General features: G+C 44.9%; 2 protein-coding genes across 2 annotated transcripts; one reads left to right on the forward strand and one right to left on the reverse strand.

Annotated features, from left to right (window-relative positions):
- Window positions 1–209: 209 nt before the first annotated feature.
- Window positions 210–4696, reverse strand: LOC134456084 (uncharacterized). Its single transcript, XM_063207516.1, has 8 exons — window positions 4606–4696; window positions 3685–3999; window positions 3154–3549; window positions 3007–3055; window positions 2136–2233; window positions 1632–1687; window positions 1279–1341; window positions 210–370 (listed from the first exon to the last, which is right to left on the reverse strand). The coding sequence occupies exons 1-8, from the start codon at window positions 4694–4696 to the stop codon at window positions 314–316; spliced, it is 1125 nt and encodes a 374-aa protein (XP_063063586.1). The 3' UTR covers window positions 210–313.
- Window positions 4697–20832: 16136 nt separating this feature from the next.
- Window positions 20833–23339, forward strand: LOC134455384 (uncharacterized). Its single transcript, XM_063206404.1, has 2 exons — window positions 20833–20944; window positions 21480–23339. The coding sequence occupies exon 2, from the start codon at window positions 21857–21859 to the stop codon at window positions 23315–23317; it is 1461 nt and encodes a 486-aa protein (XP_063062474.1). The 5' UTR covers window positions 20833–20944; window positions 21480–21856; the 3' UTR covers window positions 23318–23339.
- The last annotated feature ends 1642 nt before the right edge of the window (window positions 23340–24981 follow it).

The raw sequence follows: 24981 nt of genomic DNA on the forward strand, positions 1-24981 counted from the left end.
AACTATGACAACATCAGATATGGCATCTTTTTCAGCACATAGCCTATCCAATGCCAAAGTCTACAATTCACCATATCCATAACACAAAACAAAAATGAAACATTTTCAAACCGCACCGAATCTAACAATGAATATATTGTATGTAAAGCATTCAAGATTCCATGATACAAATAATGATAAAAAAACAAAAAACAAATGGATTGCTCAGAGCTGGCAAGCACTATTGAAAATGATATGATCTGCTCGTTTCTTTCTTTATGTGTGTGTTGCTCACAGAAAAGAGATGGCACCAAACCCATAAATGTAGCCTTTCTTAGGCATCTGCTGCGTGCTCTTCCAGTGCTGGAGAAACACCATCTTGTCCGCCACCCTGTTGGAAGAATGAAATATTCACCATTTACAGCTCATCACCCCATAAGAGTGCCATGGACAGCTATGGCTGCCAAAGTCTTGAGCAAAATTCTGATAGCCCTGATATTGATAGAAGTGGTCGACATGTTTACCAATTACAGATCAGCAGAGATTACAATGGACGACTATGTTTGACAAACTAGAAATAAAAATTCTGATAGCCATGATATTGATACAAGTGGTCGACATGTTTACCAATTAGAGATCAGCAAAGATTACAATGGCCCACTATGTTTGACAAACTAGAAATAAAAATTCTGATAGCCCTGATATTGATACAAGTGGTCGACATGTTTACCAATTAGAGATCAGCAAAGATTACAATGGCCCACTATGTTTGACAAACTAGAAATAAAAATTCTGATAGCCCTGATATTGATAGAAGTAGTCTACAGATGCCGACTATGTTTCACAAACTCCAGATGACAATTCTGATAGCCGTGATATTGATAGAATCTTCACCACCATTAATTTTGCAGATTATTCACACAAGCCCCATAAATCAAGCAGTGTTTTCACTTGTATTGTTGTTGTTACTGGTTTAAGTAAAAGTGTTTTGAACACATGCCTTACTTGTTTGTATGTGTATGTGTATGTGTGTGTGTGTGTTTTTGTGTGTGTGTGTGTGTGTGTGTGTGTGTGTGTGTGTGTGTGTGTGTGTGTGTGTGTGTGTGTGTGTTTTTGTGTGTGTGTGTGTGTGTGTGTGTGTGTGTGTGTGTGTGTGTGTGTGTGTGTGTGTGTGTGTGTGTGTGTGTGTGTGTGTGTGTGTGTGTGTGTGTGTGTGTGTGTATTGTGGTCACTATGTGAACCTTCGTGATATTGAATTGATTAGTCTATGGTGCATGTGTAGTGAAGAGCCAGCCGTACTGCCTGCATAGTGGTCATGGGGATATTGGTGTAAGAAGCCTCCTCAGAGTCCTCTCTGGAAACCTGCTTTAAAATGAAAAATGACACTGCATGTTCACATATTCATTTTGAATAATTCATAGGTATAAATATAGTAGCAGGATGATTTAGCAACAGATGATATTATGAGTTTCTGTGACATAAAATAGAAACATAATCTGTGGCGTAGAGAAGTTACTGACTAACACTGCAGCCGAGAACAAACACGAGCTCAAAAACAAGAGCAAAAAATAAATACAAAAATTCAGAAACAGAAAGAAAAACTGATAAAAAAGGAGAAAAAAGTACTTGAATGAAATGATATGGCCACATACCATATGTCCATCACTTCTGTCTCTTGTGTCTGTTTGCACCCCTGGACCTGTATGCTCTGTGTAAATTAAATGTACATGTTAGGTTTACGTTTGCAAGTAAGTCCTTTAACCCATTTTAGCCTGAGGGACCTGCAAAAAACATCTGAATGTAAGTCTGTTTTGGGAAAGGTGCCAGCTGCCTATTAAAACCTAACCTACATAGGCCTATCTCTGAAGCACATAAAAACATGAACTAAGTTGCCTTTCAAAGCTAGGTCCCTTATCTTGCATCACAATGTGTTAGGTCTTCTCTATACCCACATTTTTAATAATAAAAAACCCTCAAATCTCAAGAGCCTGAATGCAGTGTATTATGTCGCCCCACCAAAGGTCAAACAATGCATACACTGCATTAGGCTAAAATGGGTTCAAATATTATATTAGTCAAAATGGTGAAGACATTTGTCTGGTGGATTCAGTAAATACTTTTTGTAATTGATTAAAATCGTTAAATAATAAACCTACTGCGTTTCCTCAGGTGGATTGCCAGCGTAACAGATCCACAGATGATCACTAACAGCAACAGCCCCAACAGACCTAACAGATGAGGCAGGTTGGAGGCCCTACGAGGCACAAAACACATCAGAAAACAGGAAACACTTACATGTAAGAAGGCCCTACGAGTCACACAACACATCAGAAAACAGGAAACACTTACATGTAAGAAGGCCCTACGAGTCACACAACACATCAGAAGACAGGAAACACTTACATGTAAGAAGGCCCTACGAGTCACACAACACATCAGAAAACAGGAAACACTTACATGTAAGAAGGCCCTACGAGGCACACAACACATCAGAAATAGGAAACACTTACATGTAAATAGCCTACGCCTTATGAGCTATACACTGTAATGAAGTTCCACAAAAGAAAATGTTGAAATCATACTCTACAGCCCTTAGTTCTTGCATTGCAGCTGCTGCTACAGTATCAATTTCAGACAACTTTATTTGTCCCATCAATGGACAGTTTAGTTGGTCAGCCCTAATCTCCATCAATCAACACACAATAAATAACAATAACAATAACAATAACAATAAATAAGTAAATAAAACGTAAGTAAATATGAATACAGTGAATAGGAAAAAAAGTCTGACATACGTCCAATAACAAGACATTCAGCCAAACATCACATAATGTCCTGTCAATGATAAACAACCCTTGGACTAGTCTTCACTGGTGTGCTTCACACCTACCATCTTATTTAATAATCTAATGTGTATCATGTGTTTGTCAGGTTACACATTTGTAGCTGACAAATATGAAAGTCTGCTACACATAGCAGTGCCTCTGTCCATGAACAGGTAAGAATATGTATTAAAGACCTACGTACGTCTGAGGATGGGTCTGGTTTGCAGATGAGGTGGAGGGCACAGCATCAACTGAAGATAAAAATGAAGTATCAACGTGAAAATGATTTTAACAGCTAGACTTTCAGTGGTTATGTTAATCTGATGGGGATTGGACTGATCTGCACTACCTGTGTAGGTTGTCTCAAAAGTGTTGATTGAAGGTTTGGTTGATGTTTCCAGTGTAGTTGTGTTCTGTATGACAGCAACGTGTACAGGCATCTGTAGATCTCCCACAGAACAGTAGTACCAGCCGGTGTGACTCTCTTGAAGATCTTTTAGAGTCACCTTTAACACCCCTGTACTGGCATAATAGTCATCACCACTCAACTTCACTGACAGTCCCCAGATGTGGTTGTAGTTGATGTAGTAGTAGTTGTGGTTGTAGTATGAACCAGCACAGTTGCCACCGATCCTGCACCACTTCTTCTCCTGCCGATATCCGCTGCTGTAGTTGCAATTAATGGCCACACTCCCCCCCACATGTCTAGTCACATATTGGCTGCTAACACTGAGGCCTGGAAAAACTGAATAATGAAAATTACAAGACACATGTGAAGGTTTTAAAAATGTCAAAAAAATGTCAATTTAGTACCAGTGTTATGTATTTGTTCAAATATACAGCAGAGTAAGAGCTACTACAGATTTGGAGGAGCTGTTACCTTTGACTGATAAGTCGAATTCCGCTTCAGGGTATACAAGCCCCTCATATCCACATCTATATCTGTGTGTATCGTTCCATTTCATGTTTCGCATTGTCACGGTGAAGACATTTTGGATGGGATCATCTGAAATTGAAAATCTATCTGATGATGTATAACCATTGGTGTTCACTGACCGTTGCCAGCCATCATACACATCATAATATGCAAAGAACTTAGGGTATCTTTTTTGTTTTGCCTCATAAAGACAGGGGATGATGAGGGTCTGTCCCACTTTCACTTCTACCCTTTTCACTGAGGTGATGGAGTCAATGCCTGCATAATATGATAGAGAGTAAACACAAAACAAAACAACATTACATTTACAAGCTAGCCTGGTAAAGTACACCAACCCCACAGGCAATTCTCATGTTATGGTGTGGCTTTTCAGACTATTTACAAGCTGTTTCAATTCGGGATTTCTAACATCATTAGAGTGGTTTAGTGCACTCCAGTTTTTATATACGGTAGGCCTACTGCTCTGTTTTTGTGTTTAAGACATTCACTGTCTGAGACATACAATATAAAGCAGCATGTTAGAACTGATGTGTTTTGAAATTTGATTAAATTAAAATGTCCCCAAACATGCCAAAGAAGACTTATTTTTCCATTGTAATATTTTATAATTACTCCACAACCTACAAGGTTGAATAAAAACACAACATTGAATAAAAAACGATCAAGGATAATTCTTAATTAACAGTCTGATTAAACACATCCTGTACATCCTGTAGCCTACTAAAGTTCTTCATTAGTCCACAGCTGACGAGCTGCTTGACACCACAAAACTGGAAGAATCTAGCGCTGAGATGAACCTTAGAGTAGAGTAACTTCTGGTGTTTTCCTCAAGTGCACAAACAGAGCATTGAATAGTTACTTTACCTTGAAAGCCCATGAGGAGGATAACGAAGATGCAGTTCATGTTGTCAGACAAAACATTTAAAGTCTCGGTGTGTGAGAGTGTGGCATACATGTTAGCAAGCGCTCTAGTAAGACTTGCGCTTGACTGGTTATGCACTTCTCTTTTTTGCAACGGCATTGTTCACACTTCTGTGAGCTAACTTACACCACTGTGCACACAAGGTACCGTACTTTTAGAGCATAGATAAACGTCACACAGTTTGTGGTCAATTTATTTTTTACACAAGTGTGTGTGGACAGGATGCATTTGTAGGTGGCCTCTACACACACATTGCTATGTCAAGAGTCTACAGAAACAGCCATTTCCCTTTGTTAGTGTCAGGTTCTGATGAGGTCTGACATGGGCATCAGTTATGTTAATCATCTTTAGGTATTTCAAACAGAGGCAATCAAACGAACAACGTCTGGTTTGTAGTTAGATTTTAGATTTTCAACAGCTAGACTTTCAGGGGGAGGGAACCTTTTTCATTCTAAGGGCCACTTAAAATTCATCCGAGGACCGTAAAAGTCCTGCGAAGGCTGTACTATGAACACAAACCACATTTTTTTTCCCTTCACTTAAGACCTACTGTATATTGAAAGCAGTCACCTTTTAAACAACCACATTCTCTAGGTTCCCTGAATACAACCTGCAAATGTATTTTCTAAGGTTCTTTTACAAAATATTTTATGTGAAGCTGCTGCATAACATTAAAATTATGTCGGAGGCCAGATGAAAAAGCCTCAAGGCCGCAAATGGCCCTCGAGACATAGGTTCCCCACCCCTGATGTAACTGTTAACCTGATGGAGATTGGACTGATATGCAGCACCTGTCGTCTCAAAAGTGTTGCTTGAAGACAAGGTTGATGTCACTCATGTAGTTGTGTTCTGTATGACAGTAACGTGTATAGGCATCTGTAGATCTCCCGCAGAGCAGAAGTATTAAGGGCCGTACACACACATCGCTGCTATTTGCTAGCTTCTCGCTTGCTCGTCTACTCGCCTCCGTTTCATGGAACGTTTGCTGAAAGTTCCTGCGGCTTTAACTGCCAATGAACAGGCGAGAAGTACCGAACTCTGCCTTCCAATTGGTTACTCACTTACTCGCCTCGCTCGAAGATAAAATATTTTCAACTCGGGATCCGCCCACATCGCATCGTACAGTACTACTTGTCTGCTAGTCTCGCTGGAACACATTGACATTCTATTGAGTTCATTCGCTGTGCGAGTAACTAGCAGCGACGTGTGTGTACGGCCCTTTAGACTGTGTGACTCTCTTGAAGATCTTATGGTCACCTTTATATACTCTGTACCCTTTATCTAGCCTAGTAAACTAGCCCCACTCACCAGCAGCCAAAATAAGTTTTCCCTGCTAATGGGTCTAGCCTCAGACAATGCCCCAGGCCCTTAAACTGGCTGGCCAATCACAACGGAGGCAATTTGTTGTGATTTGTTTGGAATCTTTGGATGCAAAGCGGACAGGGTTTTGAGGGAGTGACGTCAAAGCGTTGGCCAATAGGTACAGACATGGTTTGAAAAACAATGGGTTGTTCCCATAAACAATCTTCCAATGTCTCTTTGACCGGGGCCAGACTAAATATTCACATTTATTCTCACATTTAGTCTGTCTTGCCAGGCTATCCTTTATCCACATACTTAGTTCACCATTTCAAACTGTTGGATTGCAAGTTGAGATGACATGACAGAGACAACGTTCAGTAACAATCGCTTCAGGCAGGTAAGCTGGCAAGGGGGGACAACGAGGTCAGTTGCCCTGGGCCCAGGGAGATGGGGGGCCCATAATTGGGTCCTCATTACATTGAATGTATTGGGTGGGGTGGGTGCCCTTTCAGAGGACTTTGTCCTGGGCACAGCCAAAGCTGTCAGCGTCCCTGGTTTCAGGCACTATGATCTGTCTGTGTGCATGCATCATAGTGGGACACAGGAGTTAACAGCTTTGTCATGCTCTTCCTGTGCAGACTTAGCCTACACTCTTATCTTCCTGTCACCTCTGGATTGAGACATCTCGGTCATTTCAACACCATGTGTCTGATTACTGCGGTATTTCACCTGAAATGAACTGAAGTCCTGCCTACACAGTTCGGTCAGTGGTGTTGTTAAGATCTCAGATTAATTGATGACCTATTCGATTGACGATTGAGTAACTCTGGATGTCTCTTATCATCTAAGACTGACTTAATATAAGGGACAATCCCCAATGCCTTACATGTGGTTCTCAACCCTCTATTGTGTCATGTACTCGGATAATGACATAAAACACACATTTTCTAAACACAGTGTCCTCAGTCAAATCCATTATCAAAAAGGAGTAGAGTTACCCTGCCAGGATTTGAAACTTTGAGCACTACACCGAAGAGCCAGGCTCATTGGCATGTCAGTCAGAGCACACCCACAACCCTATGACCACTCACTCCATCACACCCAAAGAAGAGATCAGTGAGTCATTCTTTACATGGCTCTGTGTGTACTTCAGCCTTTCCTGTGTCTAGCTGCTCTCCCTATTTTGGCTTATTGTAGTTTAATGTCTTCGATTTGACTCGTCCACAACCTGTTAGGCCTACATATAATTCAACTGCATCACCTACAGTATAGTCTTGGGGTTAACTTGCAGTTGGTTTAAAAGTTGTTTCATCCTTATCTCATGTTTCATATCATGTCTGTGTCATTAGTTATTAATACTCCTGCCCAGAACCACATCCTTCCCCCACTGGCCAGAGAGAATGTGTGGTTCTGTACAGATGCTTTGGTACATTCTGGAAGTCTGCTGTCAACTCTGGAGTTGCAGCCACTAACTCACGTATCACCTTGTAGCGTGGCACACTGTTTAATGAGTTCTGCTTTCTTGAGAAAGGTTTGAGGGAGGAGAGGGTTTGATTGTAGAGATATGCAAGAATCTCAGAAATACCCAGAGCTGAGTTGTCATGACTACTGACCACTGGCGTCATCATATAGGTGCTCTGTGTCTGCATATTACTCTCAGGGACTTGTGCTTCAGCACCTCTGTCATTTATTTAAACATAAACAATTCATGCACAAATGCATGCAAAAATGGTCAAAAAAGGTACTGCAACTACTGTATGCTGCTCATTGAAACTACAGTGCGCTTACCGGGGCGCTCGGTCGGCGTTTTGGACAATGTTTCCGGTCCGAGCTCCTGAGGTCTGAGCTGCATGGACGTCTGAGGCGAGGAGGAGAGTCACTGAGGGCCCTGGCGAATGACATCGAGGCGCTCACCCGGCGGGCATATGCACACATGCCCAACTCTGTGCAGACTGAATTGGCTCGTGATCAGTTCCTCAGAGCACTTTCCCCCTCTGATCTGCGCGTGCACACTCAGCTGGCCCGTCCCAGCACACTGACCGAGGCACTGGAGTATGCATTGGAGAGGGAGATGGTGATGGGCCCTGCGCTGCAAGGTGCGACTCCTCTGGTCCGAGCAGCTGGGGAGTGTGGGGCTGTCCAACGACCACCGTGGGTGGATGAGGTGACGGAGCTGATCAGGGGGCTTGCTCTGCCTGCTGGGCAGCGCCAGCGGAATCACACCGGGGACCTGCAGACACGGCCGGAGGGCCAGGCGCGCCTCTGCTGGGCCTGTGGTCAGGCTGGGCACCTGAAGAGGAACTGCCCTACCCTGTCTAGGGCTGCGGAAAACGGGATGGGGTCACAGTAGGCGGGACGCTGTGTGGCCCCAGGACAATGTCCCGTGCACTACCAATTCAGGGGGCTCGGGTCCCAAAGGGTGGTTGTGATGGGGAACAAAGAGTGGTGGTGGTGGGAAGGACTTCAATTTCGGACTTTTGCCATATTCCCATATGCATAGAGGGGGTTCCATGTACGGCCTTGGTGGACACTGGATCTACAGTCACAGTGGTGCGGCCTGAGGTGGTGCCTGTGGGAATACAGCTGGAGGACACAGCAGTTCAACTCCGTACTGTTACTGGTGAGCTAGCACCAATGAAGGGAAGGGGTCTGCTGAGGGTCACAGTTGGGGGGCGGACTATGACACACACTGTGTGGGTTGCGGAGGTACAAGACTCCTGTATTTTGGGGCTGGACTTTTTGCGGGAGAAGGGTTGCCAATTAGACCTGGGTAAAGCCACACTGAGTTTTAGTGATGGACAGGTAGTAAATATGAGGCCCCTAGATGCCCATGCAACAACGCTGTCACCAGGGCCCCACGGCTGCTGTGTGGGGGAGGCCCAACTAGGACTACAGGAGGTTACGGGCGAATCAACCCCCCGTGAACTGCAGTGCAAGGCGGAGCAAGCCGCCGGTTGCCCAGCTGTCCCGGTGAGCACACCACAATCGTCAGCGCCGGAGACGGAGGGCGGTGGAACTGCACCAGGCTGGACGGCGGAGAGACAGCGAGCACTGCGTGCGGTATGGCAACAGAGTGCAGAGGGCCTTGATGCACAACAGCAGCAGCAGCTGTGGCAGCTGTTGACCGAGTTCCACGACTGCTTTTCCTGTGATGAGACAGAGCTGGGACAGACCTCCCTGGTGCAACACTCCATCGACACAGGCCGCGCGGCACCGATACGACAGCGTCCCCGCCGCCTGTCACTGGCCAGACAGGAGGCAGCCGACCGGGAGCTGGCCTACATGCTGCAGGCGGGCATCATCGAGCCGTCGGAGAGCCCCTGGGCGTCGCCAGTGGTTATGGTGCCAAAGAAGGGAGGTGAGTGGCGTTTCTGCGCTGATTACCGCCGGCTCAACGCGGTCACCACAAAGGACTCTTTTCCCCTCCCACGTGTCGACGAGTGCCTGGATCTCGTTGCGGGGTCCTCCTGGTTCTCCTCCCTCGACCTCAGGAGTGGTTACTGGCAGGTTCCACTCTCTCCTGAGGCGCGCCCCAAGACAGCATTCTGCACGCGGGATGGACTGTGGCAGTTTAAAGTGCTCTGCTTTGGACTGTGTAATGCCCCCGCTACCTTCGAGCGCCTTATGGAGAGGGTGTTAGCAGGTGTTCCCCGGTCTAAATTCGCGGATTCGCGGGGCCGGGCTGAAGCTGCACCCTGAAAAGTGCCGGTTGCTGCGACAGGAGCTGACTTTCCTGGGTCATCGAGTGGGAGGCGATGGAATCGGCACCACCGAGGACAAGGTCAGTGTCATACGGGAGTGGCCAACCCCTGCAGACCAGGGGGCGCTTAAAAGTTTTTTGGGACTGGCTTCCTATTACAGGAAGTTTGTGCGGGGTTTTTCCTGCATTGCTTCTCCCCTGTACAGACTCCTGCAAAAAGACCAGCCCTTCCTCTGGTCAGGGGACTGTGACTAGGGTGACCAGCTGTCCGGACTTCGGCCGGACAACCCCGCCCCTTAACTTTCTAACCTAGCGTCCTCGCGCGCACCCATTGCTTCGACTTGCCGAATCCCCGCCTCCGTGGAGAAAACAGTGAAGTTGGCATTCTAAACTGTAGGCAGAAATCAGGGAACAGCGCTGCCATCTTACCTCAGACTAACTCATCTGCCAACAACAGTTTTACTTGTAAAACAATATTTTTTGGGGGAAGGATTTTCGCATTTCATTACCTCACTCCGATAATATTGTATCAGACGGCAGGTTACGATAGACAAATCCTTCCGTTGTTGTCTGTGTAGGCTATTTCATATTCCTGTGGGGGTCAGCCCAATGTTCCCACGGCCCATTGGTCCCACAGCCCATTGGTCCCACATTGCTAAGACTTTTGCGTTTTTTCAAAATTAGGCCCAATGGTCCCACAGCCCATTGGTCCCACATCACTAAGATTTTTAAATTTATTTTTAGGTCCGTTGGTCCCACAGCCCATTGGTCCCACAGTCCATTGGTCCCACATCACAAACACTTCAATGGGCTGTGGGACCAAGGGACCCACTAGTTTGACGCCCTCTCGGTACTTCACATGATAATCAAACATTTCAAACAAGCGATTTAAGGTTAGGGTTAGGTTTAGGGTTAAGGTTAGGGTTAAGGTTAGGGTTAGGGTTAGGTTTAGGGTTAGGTTTAGGGTTAGGTTTAGGGTTAAGGTTAGGTTTAGGGTCGTATGACGTAAGCGGTAAGTACCGAAAGAGCCTCGAACTAGTGAGTCCCGTGGGACCAATGGGCCTAAAAATTCAAATAAAAAAGCAATGTGGGACCAATGGGCTGTGGGACCAATGGACTGTGGGACCAATGGGCTGTGGGACCAATGGGCCTAAAAAATGAAAAAAAGTCTTAGTGATGTGGGACCAATGGGCTGTGGGACCAATGGGTTGTGGGACCAATGGGGCGTGGGAACATTGGTACGCTCCCTTTTTTTAAAATGTATTTTGGGTAGGCTAGTCATGCATTCGTAGGCCTAATACCCAACAACTAATTTGATTTACTTTACTCAAAGTGGGTCAGAAGTATATCAGCGGTGTTTTAAGGGAGGCAAACCGCTTCTGTCAACCTTTTTTTTTTCATGCAGACGCTGGATAACCAACAACACGAGCTCAAAATACAGACAGCGCCCGTGCAGAAAGACGTTTCTTTGCCCTGTTTGTAAAGTTGTGAGAACCCTCGTATCGTTGTAAAGGCATTTAGCACTATGTTAGTTGCCACCAGTGCAGGAAAAAAATAGGAAACAGACAGTAGACAATAATATAGTTACCTTATTTAACTTTCATACAGTCATGAACTTCATGGCTATTGCACGGAGATTTCCCCAACATAAGCTGGGCGAAGTCTGGGGTTATATCTGGAGTAACATGGCGGCCGCAGATATCGGAAATGCGACCGACTGTCAAGGTCTAGTTTGCGTCAATGACGTTGCCTCGCATCTCGAGGCCATAAGCAAAAGGCTAGGAGGAAAGGAAAGACAAAGAGAGGGACACACGGACGTCGTGAACAGGTCGTAAAAACGGACCGATGGCCACCCTATCGCCTACTACAGCAAGGACCTAAGCAAAGCAGAGCGTAGGTACTGTGTCAGGGAGCTGCTCGCAACCGTGTTTGCCATTAGACACTTTAAGTACTACCTGTGTGGCCGTCCCTTCACTTTGCGCACTGACCATGCCTCCCTGCAGTGGCTCATGACCTTCCGAGAGCCAGAGGGGCAGCTGGCGCGTTGGCTGGAGGAGCTGCAGTGCTATGAGTTCAACATCATCCATCGGGCGGGAGCGAGCCATGGCAATGCAGATGGACTTTCCCGACGTCGTCCGTGTAGTGCCGACGGCTGCCGGTACTGCGATCGCCGAGAGGAGAGAAGAGTCAGGAGCAGGGGAGCTGCGTGCGGTGTGAGCTGAACAGGGAGCTGCGTTTGGTGGACAGCACAGACTGGGCAGAGGGGCAGCGACAAGACCCAGACCTGCAGCCTGTGGAAAAGAGATGGCAGATCGTGGTGCCCAAGGAAATGCAGAAAATGGTCCTGGCCGCCATGCATGGCTCTGCTGGGTCGGGGCACTTTGGGGTTAAAAAGACTCTCCGCCGCCTGGGCCAGGCCTTCTACTGGGGTCTGATGAAGGTGGATGTGGAGGACTTTTGCCGGAACTGTGACCCCTGCACTGCTCGCAAGGGTCCACAGGGCCAGTCCAGGGCTCACCTACAACAGTTTCCTGTGGGAGAGCCAATGCAGCGCGTTGCCATGCACAGAGAGAGGGAATCGCTACATTCTCACTGCAGTGGACTATTTCACTAAATAGCCTGAGGCATATGCGCTGCCTGATCAGGAAGCAGAGACAATAGTGGATGCACTGCTTGGGGGAATGTTTAGCCGGTTGGGGGTCCCAGAATCCATCCACAGCGACCAGGGGCGGAACTTTGAGTCGAAGGTGTTTGCCACAATGTGTTCCCGCTTAGGCATCACAAAGACCCGCACCACAACCCTCCACCCTCAGAGTGATAGTTGAGAGGTTCAACCGCACTCTGGGGGAACAGTTATCCCTACTCACCTCCAGCCACCAGAGGGATTGGGATATGCACTTACCCCTAGTTTTACTGTCGTGTCGCACAGCGATTCGGGAGTCCTCTGCATGTACACCTGCCCTCCTCATGCTGGGTCGGGAGCTGAGAACGCCTGCAGAGTTGGCTTTCGGGAGATCTCCGGACACTCCGGTCCTGCCTATGCCAAGCGTCTGCAGGATCGCATGGACTCTGCGCACGCTTATGCCTGCAGGCAACAAGGTGCCATATACACCTTCTGCGGCCAGCCCAGGGGATGCAAACCCCTGGCCCTCTACACCTGCGGCAGCCGTCCCAGGGGATGCGAACCCCTGGCCCTCTACACCTGCTGCAGCCAGACCTGGTGGTGCCTGCTTCTGGGTCCTGCCAGCAAGTCCCGGTCCATCTACACCTCCCGTCGAGAGGGGACGTTTGTTTGCACATCACCAAGGCTTTGCTGCCATCTAAAGGGAGCTATGAGAAGATCAGATATTACTTTTTTTCAGCACATATTCAGCGTGCTCCTGCCTCTTTGCCCTACTGGACAAAAATGCTCTTTTTGAGCTTTCTTTTGGTCAAGTTGTCCTACCAGGAATCAAACCCCCTGTATCCGTAATTTGAAACTGAAACTTTGACCTCTACACCAAAGAGCGTTAGCATGTCAGTCAGAGCACAACCCCCAACCCTACGGCCTCTCCATCACGCCCACTGTATAGATCATTGAATCATTCTTTACCTACATGCAGTGGTGTAGTGGGGATTTATAAAGTGGGGGTACGCGATTTTTAACGTCATCAAATAATTAGGCAATTTATCATGTCAAACCCCCCAACTGTCCTTAATCTACCGTCATTGCTTCTCCGTTTTCATCTGTTTGGTCAATCACCTGCAATACTGCCATGTGATCATTACTTTTTGTATTCAAACATGGGCAGAAGATTTTTTTTTTAAATGTCACTTCAGGAGAAGTGGATGGACTGCGTACGCTCGCGTACCGCGCCCACTACACCCCTGACTACATGCCTCTGTGTGTTTCTCAGCCTTTTCTGTGTCTATCTGCTCACCCTTATTTTTGGCTTTTTTTGTTTAATGTGCCTTCGATTTGACTAGTCCACAACTTGTTAATTCAACTGCTGTTCTCTGTTCTTTAGTTATTAATTAACTGTTCTGTTCTTTAGTTATTAATCGTTCCAGAACCACCTCCTTCCCTCACTGGTGGGAGAGAGTGAGTCGTTCTTACAGTGGACTAGATGCTTTGCTGCACTCTGGAAACGTGCAGTGCTGTCAACTCTGAAACGGCAGGCCCTTGAAACCAAATTCACATACAGCATCAACGGTAACACTTTATTTTAGGGATACATCTATTAGCACTAATACATACAATGTTAATGCCTGCATAAGTAACTTGTAAGGCATGTACTAAGCAAACGCTAAGGCCTAGTAGGACCTTAATAAGGTTAAATTGGTAATAAATCCCTTATTGTGCATGAACAAGACATTTGCGAATACATGCCTAACAAATGTTTGATTTTGCTTTGTACATGCCTTACAAGTTACTTATACAGGAGCATTGTATGTATTAGTGCTAATAGATGTATCCCTAAAATAAAGTGTTACCACATCAACTTGTAGCACGACACACAGTTTGATAAATGCTGCTTTCTCGAAAAAGGGTTGAGGGAGGAAATGTTGTGACAGAAATGTGCACCAAGAATGTCAGGAACACACAGAGAACTGGGTTGGTATGGCGTCTGACCACGGGGCTAGTGGCACTGACACCATGATATAAGTGATGTATGTATATCACTGTCAGGGATGCAGTAGAATAGTACATGTTCCTGTGTGAAAGTTGTTTAGCTTTGTTTCCCCTGACATAGGTGGCCTACACTATGGTCCCTGGTGCATGAGGGGGCCTATTAGGAAATGGGCTGTGGATGCTTCAGTGTCCTGGCCCCTTGGGACCTGTGCACTCCTGGACCACTTCAGCGCCATTCAGTATTGTAAATAGATACATGTGTTGATCTCACAATGCAGTTGATTTTGTGTACTGGAAACAGGTCAACAGACTCAGGGCACAGCCACGTCCTTTGGCAGTGTAACAAAGTGGCTTGCTTTGCTGCTAAACCATTTCCAAACACATCATTCTGGTAACTTGAACACTGTTTAAATAGAACAAACAAGAAAAAGGAAAAATAATAACTCTTTGACAATATTATAGTTTATTATTTATTTTAATTTTGTCCACAAGAAACATAAACACACAGCTGAATGAATTATTTAAAGGGCTCACACAGCAACAATAAGCTTTATTACAGTATCAATGTATTAATTTGTCAATGCAGTGTCATCAGCATAGAAGCATTTTATATTTGCATATCACCATGGCAGAGTTTGGCTTCCACCTGAAGAGGACTATAAAAACTCTGGTGACCTTTTATCTAATGCTAAAATGTTATCGATAACATGAAACAAAAACAAAAATAATAACTATAACAATGTTTGAGAAGAAAGGAAGAGCTCACCTCTGTGTCAAATATTTGTGCAGTGATGACTGGATTTGTGTTTTTTCATTGTTTAATTGACATTTATTTAAATATAAACTTCACATGCACAAATTCCCTAAAGGTTTTACACAGCACCTATAGTTTTCATTATAGCAAAAAAAAAAAGAATCTATCTTCCAAAAAAGTCAAGTTGTATTTACAGTATTGCCAGCAAGGAAGCTTAAAACATGATGTCCTTATGTGTGTCTGCACATCACTGAGGTTTTGCTGCCATCTAAAGGGGAACTATAACAACATCAGATGTGACCTCTTTTCCAGCACATATCCCAATGCCAAAGTCTACAATTGACCATATCCATAACACAAAACAAAATATAACATTTTCAAATCAATTCAAATCTAACAGTGAATATATTGTATGTAAAGCATTCAAGATTCCATGATACAAATATTGATAAAAAACAACGCAAAATCAAATGTATTGCTCAGAGCTGGCAAGCACTATTGAAAATGATATGATCTGCTTGTTTCTTTCTTTATGTGTGTGTTGCTCACAGAAAAGAGATGGCACCAAACCCATAAATGTAGCCTTTCTTAGGCCTCTGCTGCGTGCTCTTCCAGTGCTGGAGAAACACCATCTTGTCTGCCATCCTGTTGGAAGAATGAGATATACACCATTAGAGCTTATTACCCTATAAGAGTGCCATGGACAGCTATGGCTGCCAAAGTCTAGAGCAAAATTCTGATAGCCCTGATATCGATAGAGAAGTGGTCGACATGTTTACCAATTAGAGATCAGAAAAGATTACAATGGACGACTACAGTATGCTTAACAAACTCTAGATGAAATGAAAATTCTGATAGCCGTGATAATGATAGAAGTGGTCGACATGTTTACCAATTAGAGATCAGCAGATATTACAATGGACCACTATGTTTAAAGGTACACTGTGCAGGAAATGGTCAAAAAAGGTACTGCAACTATGTTGATAATTGAAACTGGGTTGCCTATTGCCAAATTTGATATTTTCATGAAAGTTTACCAACTAATAAACTAATATTTTCTAGTGTGACGTACTGCATGCATAGTGGTCATGGGGATATTGGTGTAAGACGCCTCCTCCGAGTCCTCTCTGGCAACCTGCTTTAAAATGAAAAATGACACTGCAGGTTCACATATTCATTTTGAATAATTAATAGGTGAAAATATAGTAGCAGGATGATTTAGCAACAGATGATATTACAAGTTTCTGTGACATAAAATAGAAGCCTAATCTGTGACATAAAATAGAAGCCTAATCTGTGGCATAGAGAAGTTACTGACTAACACAGCAGCCGAGAACAAACACGAGCCCAAAAACAAGAGCAAAAAATAAATACAAAAATTCAGAAACAGAAAGAAAAGCTGATAAAAAAGGAGAAAAATGTACTTGAATGAAATGATATGGCCACATACCATATGTCCGTCACTTCTGTCTCTTGTGTCTGTTTGCACCCCTGGACCTGTATGCTCTGTGTAAATTAAATGTACATGTTATGTTTACGTTTGCAAGTAAGTCCTTTAACCCATTTTAGCCTGAGGGACCTGCAAAAAACATCTGAATGTAAGTCTGTTTTGGGAAAGGTGCCAGCTGCCTATTAAAACCTAACCTACATATCTCTGAAGCACATAAAAACATGAACTAAGTTGCATTTAAGAGCTAGGACCCTTATCTTGCATTACAAAAACCTTGGCGTCATGATTGATGATGAGCTGTCATGCTCCAACTACATCAACTCAGTCAACCGGACCTGTCGATTCCAGATGTCCAACATAAAGAATATCAGACCTGTGCTGACAAAATATTCTACACGACTGGTCCAGGCCACGGTCTTGTCCCGCGTTGACTACTGCAACTCACTCATGACAGGTCTACCTGCTTGTGCGCTAAAGTCTCTGCAGATGATCCAGAATGTATCTTGCATTACAATGTGTTAGGTCTTCTCTATACCCACATTTTTAATTAAAAAACCCTCAAATCTCAAGAGCCTGAATGCAGTGTATATGTCGCCCCACCAAAGGTCAAACAATGCATAGGCTACACTGCATTAGGCTAAAATGGGTTCAAATATTATATTAGTCAAAATGGTGAAGAAATTTGTCTGGTGGATTCAGTAAATACCTTTGTAATTGATTAAAATCGTTACATAATAAACCTACTGCGTTTCCTCCAGCGGATTGCCATGTTAACAGATCCACAGATGATCACCAACAGCAACAGCCCCAACGGACGTAACAGATGAGGCAGGTTGGAGGCCCTACGAGACACACAACACAACACATCAGAAAACAGGAAACACTTACATGTAAGAAGGCCCTACGAGTCACACAACACATCAGAAAACAGGAAACACTTCCATGTAAGAAGGCCCTACGCCTTATGAGCTATACACTGTAATGAAGTTCCAGAATAAATGTTGAAATCATACTCTATACAGCCCTCAGTTCTTGCATTGCAGCAGCTGCTCGACTATCAGATTCAGATTTACAAAACTGTATTTGTCCCATCAATGGACAGTTTAGTTGGTCAGTCTTAGTCTCCATCAATCAACAAACAATAAATAGCATAAAAAGTAAATAAATATGAATACAGTTAATAGGAAAAACAGTCTGACATACGTCCAATAACAAGACATTCAGCCAAACATCACATAATGTCCTGTCAATGATAAACAACCCTTAGACTAGTCTTCACTGGTGTCCTTCACACCTACCATCTTATTTAATAATATAGCATGTGTTTGTCAGGTTAGGCCTATATGTAGCTGACAAATATGAAACTCTGTTACACATAGCAGTGCCTCTGTCCATGAACAGGTAAGAATATGTATTGAGGACCTACGTACGTCTGAGAATGGGTCTGGTTTGCAGATGAGGTGGAGGGCACAGCATCAACTAAAGATAAAAATGAAGTATGAACGTGAAAAAGATTTTAACAGCTAGACTTTCAGTGGTTATAACTGAAGAGTTCAGATGCAAAACCCCCTAAATCCATTTCTGAAGACCTGCACTTCTATATTTTTAGAGAACCCCGTTGTTGGTTTGGCTTACATTCATATACTTGATAATACATAGGCCTATTAATAGTTATATTACATAAATAAAATAAAAAAAAATCTTAAAAATGAATTAAGATTATTTTCTGAAAAGGCACTTAAGGGGTTTTGCATCTGAACTCTTCAACTGTTAATCTGATGGGGATTGGACTGATCTGCACTACCTGTGTAGGCTGTCTCAAAAGTGTTGTTTGAAGGCATGGCTGATGTCGCCAGTGTAATTGGTGTCTGTATGACAGTAATGTGTACAGGCATCTGTAGATCTCCCACAGAACAGTAGTACCAGCCTGTGTGACTCTCTTGTAGATCTTTTAGAGTCACCTTTAACACCCCTGCACTGTAATAATATCCACTACCACTCAACTCCACTGACACTCCACTGATGTCGTTGTAGTTGCGGTAGTCGTTGTAGATGTAGCTGTAGTATGAAGTAGCACAGTTGCCACCGATCCTGCACCATTTCTTCTCCAGCCGATATCCACTGCTGTAGTGACAATTGATGGCCACACTCCCCCCCACATACCTGGTCACATATTGGCTGCTAACACTGAGTCTGGAGGAATCTGCATAGTGGAATTAACAAGTCACAGGTAATGGTTTTAAAGATTTCCAAAAATAGGGTTATGTAGTTATTGTTCAGTTAACAGCAGATTAAGAATTGGAGGAGCTGCTACCTGTGACTGATATGTAGACTTCGGCTTTATCATCTCCATACCCCTGGTATACACATCTATATGTGCCTGTGTCGGACGGTCCGTGTAACGCTTTGCAGTGCTTTGATCCATTTTACGAATTTACTTGAGAAAGATGCAAAATGGTAGCCTAGAAATCTAGACGCCCCTAGCGACCGCAAATTGAATTTGCTCCCGGGGGCAGTCTAGCGGACCCCGGTCGTTTTGCGAGGCTGAAAGTTATTCGATGACAGGGCCAATCAAATCGCGAGGGGGGCCGGGCTACCTAGTAAACAGGAAACTTTCTAAGAAGAAGCATGGTGTCCGTCCGTGCTACGTACAGCACGAAAGTGTTTACTTAATTTAAAAAGCCTGGATGATAATACATTTCGTGGCTGACATGGATTGATGTAATAATACACCATGAACTTATGGGGCACAAATAGATCTCAACACATTACCATTTGATCATTCGATGTTTTAAACTAGCTCGGTAAGCTAAGTTGAGCATTTTACAGAACCAGATAGTCACACGTTATTATCAGACCACTACTGTAGGTGTAGAATGAAATTGCTGCCCCAATTTCTAACAAGACACATGCCATTAAAAACGAGACATTTGGGAGCTTTGGAAGTCTTTGAGTAGCTTACTAAATAGATGGGAATGACACCGAGTCTACCAAGCTAGTGGCTAGCTAACCTGTCGTCAACAACACAGACCTAGGTATCCAGGTTAGGGTTAGTCTTAGAAAAAAAAACTAGGGTTAGAAACAAAAAACTAACATCAAAAAGATAACTAGCTCCGTTATATGGCGGTGGGATCGATAGTCTGGCTAGTGGGAGCGAGCGGGGAGCGTCCTGCGTTGGGAGCGACAATCCGGGAAAGTTATGAGTAGCTGGCATTGACAGTAATAGCTGGCTAGCTAACGCCGAACATGCCATGTTGACAACAATCATAAATATAACCATTTAACAAGCCCCAAATTGCTCGACATTTTGCTGATTGATCAAGGAGGGTCATGTGGTTGAAAACGAGGCATTTTTGAACTGTGTAAGTGAAAACACGATTTATTAGGAAACTTGTTTGTGGCTGTGGTCATCACACGAATTCACTGCTACGACGGCTGGAAGTTGCCGCTCCACCTACAAAGAGGCCCTCGCTAGTGGCTAGCTAACCTGTCGTCAATAGCAGAGCTAGGTATCCAGCCTTGTATTATATGCCTGCCCCAAATTCTAATAAGATCCATGCCATTAAAAACGAGACATTTGGGAGCTTTGAAAGTCTGTAAGTCGCTTACTAAATAGATGGGAATGACACCTGGTCTACCGACCTAGCGGCTAGCCATGTATTAGTTATGGGTATACAGCTAGCTAGCTAACACCGAACATGCCATGTTGACAACAATCATAAATATAACCATTTAACAAGCCCCAAAATGCTCGACATTTCGCTGATTGATCAAGGAGGGCCATGTGGTTGAAAACGATGCATTTTTGAACTGTATAAGTGAAAACACGATTTATTAGGAAACTTGTTTGTGGCTGTGGTCATCACACGAATTCACTGCTACGACGGCTCGAAATTGCCGCTTCAACTACAAAGGGGGGTGTCGCGTGTGCGAGACAGCTGTGACGTTACACAGAAGTGTGTGGGGATTGGTTGTTTGCCATCCAATTGCGTGACGTTGAGTGATGAAGCAACCGTTTATCCCGCCCACACTGCTGCCCAGCTCTCCTAGACCCTGGTACAGCTTTTTGCTGTACGGGTCTGGCTGCGCTAGGCTAGAAAAATGGGTTCAAAATTTCAATTTTCAATTTTCCAGACAACTCAGAATGCAGAAAATTGACGTTGCTTTTTCATTTCATTGTAATTTGTCGGTGGCTTTTGAAAGACAAAATATGTGAATTTGAAACCAAAGTAAAATGAGTCAATATTTCAATTTTCAATTTCTGCGTGGTGGTTGAACTGAACCATTTGCGCGGGTGTAGTAGTGTTAAGAATGAACCTTATTTTTTTCCCTTCGTGAACTTCTCAAAATATGTGGGCTATAATGTACTTGGGATGGGTTTACCGTTGCCTATTGTTTCTGATGGGGCGTTAATTGGTGTGGCACCCCGGAACTCTTCCTCAGTTCTGGAAGATTGGCAAGGGGTAAGCTGTGTTATTTTTTCCTCCGTGTCACATACTATTTAATGATGTTTCTATGCTTTAATTTCTCTGTTATTTCACTGATCTTTGATGGGAAGATATTCTGTTACGTTTGTGTGGATATTTTCGTTGTCATTTGCGCTCGAAATATGCAAATTAGCGCTATTAATGTCCGCGATCGTTATGAAGTTAACAGGTGCTAACGTGCCTATTGTGTCACAGGAATGCCAATTACTTCGACCCCTTGCAGTGTGCCTCACTTTGCCCGCCCTGTCTGTTGTTTCAGGTATGTGTTTATGTGTAAAAAAGAAAGATCCCTGTAGTATTTGTGATGATGTACATTGTGTTTTCTTTTGGGTTTTAATGTGTAAACTATACGATCTAAGTGCCTTGGTTTCTCTATTACACTGTAAACAGTAGGCTAGCTTGTCTAGCTGCTGTAGTTTTGTCTCAGTTCTGGAAGATTGGCAAGGGGAATGCCAATTACTTCGACCCCTTGCAGTGTGCCTCACTTTGCCCGCCCTGTCTGTTGTTTCAGATTGGGAGTAATAAATGCTATTGGATCGAGACCCCTCATCTCTCCTGCCTCTTCAATCATCCAAAGACTCTTATTTTTGTTATTTTAATGTAATGGTCGGTTCATGTCCGTTACATAAACTGGTGCCGTGACCTTTCAAGGATTCTACTGATCATCCACAACTGATCTCCGGGGTCCAGCTGCCTGCTGTGGAGGGTTCGAGTGACGCAGATGGATCTTGAAGTTGATTGAGGTTTTTGCTTTTGGAGTATACAGTGTCATTTAATTTCAACTGATATTGTTTTTCATTGCTGAAAGGTTGAACAAAGTGACATAATTTGCCATTCCTGATTTATGTTTGTTTATGACTACTATTTAGTAACTGAGTTTTTTTCATTATGGATGGTGACATGTTTAGCCTCTACTCTCACACTCCTGTAGCTGGTGCGGGTAGGGGCAGGGGCATTTTTTCACTGAGGGGAGGGGAAGTTAAACAGTTAGCTTTCACTGACGCTTTGGGGGCGAATAACACCATGACTACACACCCAGTAGGGTCCACTTATGTCATCCCAACACCACAGCCACATGTTAGTGATGGGGAAGGGGATTTGACGGCACAGGCAGGAATGTCCACTGGGGGCCCCACATCCTCCACGCCCATTTCACCTCCCAGTGGCAATGACCCCTCAGCTGAGCTCCGTGATCTAATTACTGAATTGGGGAATCGGATTGGGGATTCAATAGCCAGTCGGCTTCTCACCACAACTCAGCCCCTCTCACCATCATGTGATCCAGCTCCCCCTGTGGCGACAGACAGAAACGAGCAATCCAGTAACATCAGTGGTACTCTTGATCTCACCAAAGTCAACGTGGTAGTCAAGCCAGATGTTCGTGAGCCTGCCGTGTTCAGAGGGGAGGGGACAGATAAATGCACTGTGCAGGAGTGGATAGAGTTGATGGAAGTGTATTTGCGAAAAAAGAAATGCCCCACTTCAGATCAAGTTGAAGAGATCCTAAGTCATTTAATGGGGAGGGCCAAGAAAATAGTGAAAGTGGGTTTGAAGAGTAGCCCAAACAGTGCAGCTCAACCAGACATGATCTATGATATCCTACGCCGATATTTCAGTGAGTCCCCTGTGTCGTGCTTACCACTGGCTGACTTTTATGCCACCCAACCCAGTGCGGGCGAGAATCCAGTCGATTATTGGGTGCGGTTGAATACAGCAGCGGAGCAGGCAGATCGTCACCTGAGAAAAGAGGGTAGGAAATTAGAGAACATGAGTGCTGAAATCTCTATGATGTTCATTAGGAACTGCAGTGATCCTGAATTGTCCAGTGGTTTCAAGAGCAAGCCCATGAGCAAGTGGACTTCGACAGAGGTGCAAGAAGCGATAGATGAATATCAGAGGGAGTTCTTGTCCAAGAGAAAGTCAGGGGAAGTCAAACCACTTAAAGTGACGGCGGCTGTCGCTCACTCCATGCCAGATGTGAAAGAGGTGGTGACTGCTCGCGAGCCTAGTTCGCCTAGCCCATCCAGACCCAGCGAGTCCTCCAGTGCGGAGGGGGGTGCGTTCGAGCGTGTCCTGTGTATGCTGGAGAGGGTACTGGAGAAGACGAACCAGGCTGCTCCACCGGGCGTCACACAACCGGGTGTCACACAACCTGGTCAGTGGGTTCGAGTCTCCCCCTGCCGTGTCTGTGGTGACAGTGGGCACTCCACAAGATCGCACTGCATGAGAGAAAAGAGGTGCCTTGCTTGCTTCGAAATTGGACATCAGAAAAAGGATTGCACAAAGCGCAGGGCAGCTATGCCCAACACCACTGCGCCGGCCCAGGGAAACTTAGCCACCCGCATGTGAGAGGGGACAGTGTGGGTGCCTTTAGTCAGTCCCTCAGTTTTGATGATGATATGTTGTCTGTTTATGAAGAAAGATGCAAGTCTGCTCCTACTGGATGTGAAATTGTGTACCAAAATGTGCATAGATTAGCAAAATCTGACAGTCTCTTTTATACTGACGTTTCAGTGAAGAATCAAGTCTTGCTACATGCATTGATTGACAGTGGGTCCATGGCCTGTACAATGAATGAGGAGGCCGAGCAGAAACTACGGAGTGCTGGCTTATGTTCCGAGAGCAGCGCTTTTGACACAGGCGTAGTACTGGTGGGCTGTGGTGGGGTGGAAGTTAAGCCGAAATGCATTTATCAGTTGGAAATGAGTGTGTATGGACAGGAAGTGAGTGTTCCCACACTGGTCGTGCCAGGACAGTGTGATCAGCTGATTCTGGGCTCCAACGTGATAAAGCACTTGATTCACCACTTAAAACAAAACACCAGCTACTGGCGAGTGATGGAAAAGCCTGAATCGACGAATGACCCAGGAATTGAACACTTTCTGAACATGTTATCTGGACTGAACAGATGGAAGGGAAGTGTGATTCCTGACATCATAGGCACAGCCAAACTGACACAAGCCGTCACATTGCTGCCACATCATGAACATCTTGTGTGGGGTAGGCTCCCGGCTAACTCACCTGTTTCAGCGGGAAGTACCATTCTCATTGACTCTCCAAGTGCCAATACCCACAGCAAGAATATCATGGTTGGGAGGGCTGTAGCTACAATGTCAGGGGACAGATGGGTGCCAGTCAAAATCATCAACCCAAGTGACAAGCAGATAACATTGAGGCGAAACACCAAGTTGGCTGATGTGTTCCCATGCATTGCTCTGGAAGACTTGGAGGTGGATGTTCCTCAGCCCCCCTCAAAAGATCTTCAGGTGAACAATCAGACCATGCACGCCGCTGATTCTAGTGAACTCCCCTCAACCCCCTCTACCCCCAACTTCAGTGAGGCCCTGAATCGACTTGAATTGAGTGATTTGGACTTAGATTCCTGCGATGTTTCAAATTACTGGAAAGGTCAGTTGTTCAACCTGATCCAAAAGTATGAGGGCCTGTTTTCCAGAAACAAGTTGGACTGCGGCGAGGCCACTGACTTTGTCCATCGGATCCACCTGACTGATTCTCGGCCGTTCAGACTCCCCTATCGACGTGTCCCGCCTGGTCATTACCAAAAGCTGAGACAGGTACTGTCGGAGATGGAGGAGAAAGAAATCATCCGGAAGTCTTCCAGCGAGTGGGCGTCACCCTTGGTACTCGTATGGAAGAAGAACGGGGATCTGAGAGTATGTGTGGATTACCGATGGCTGAATTCTCGGACTGTCAAAGATGCCCACCCGCTGCCACATCAGGCGGACTGCCTGGCTGCTCTTGGAGGGAGCGCATTCTTCAGCACCATGGACTTAACATCAGGGTACTATAATATCCCCATGTGTGAGGAAGACAAGAAACTGACTGCCTTTACCACGCCCATGGGGCTGCATGAGTTCAATCGCATGCCCCAGGGGCTATGTAATGCACCAGCTAGTTTTATGCGCCTCATGACCAACATTTTTGGAGACCAGAATTTTTTAACTCTACTCTGCTATCTGGATGACTTGCTTGTTTTTGCGCCTGATGAAGGT

The sequence above is a fragment of the Engraulis encrasicolus genome, chromosome 9, assembly GCF_034702125.1.
Source record: "Engraulis encrasicolus isolate BLACKSEA-1 chromosome 9, IST_EnEncr_1.0, whole genome shotgun sequence".
Lineage (NCBI taxonomy): Eukaryota > Metazoa > Chordata > Actinopteri > Clupeiformes > Engraulidae > Engraulis > Engraulis encrasicolus.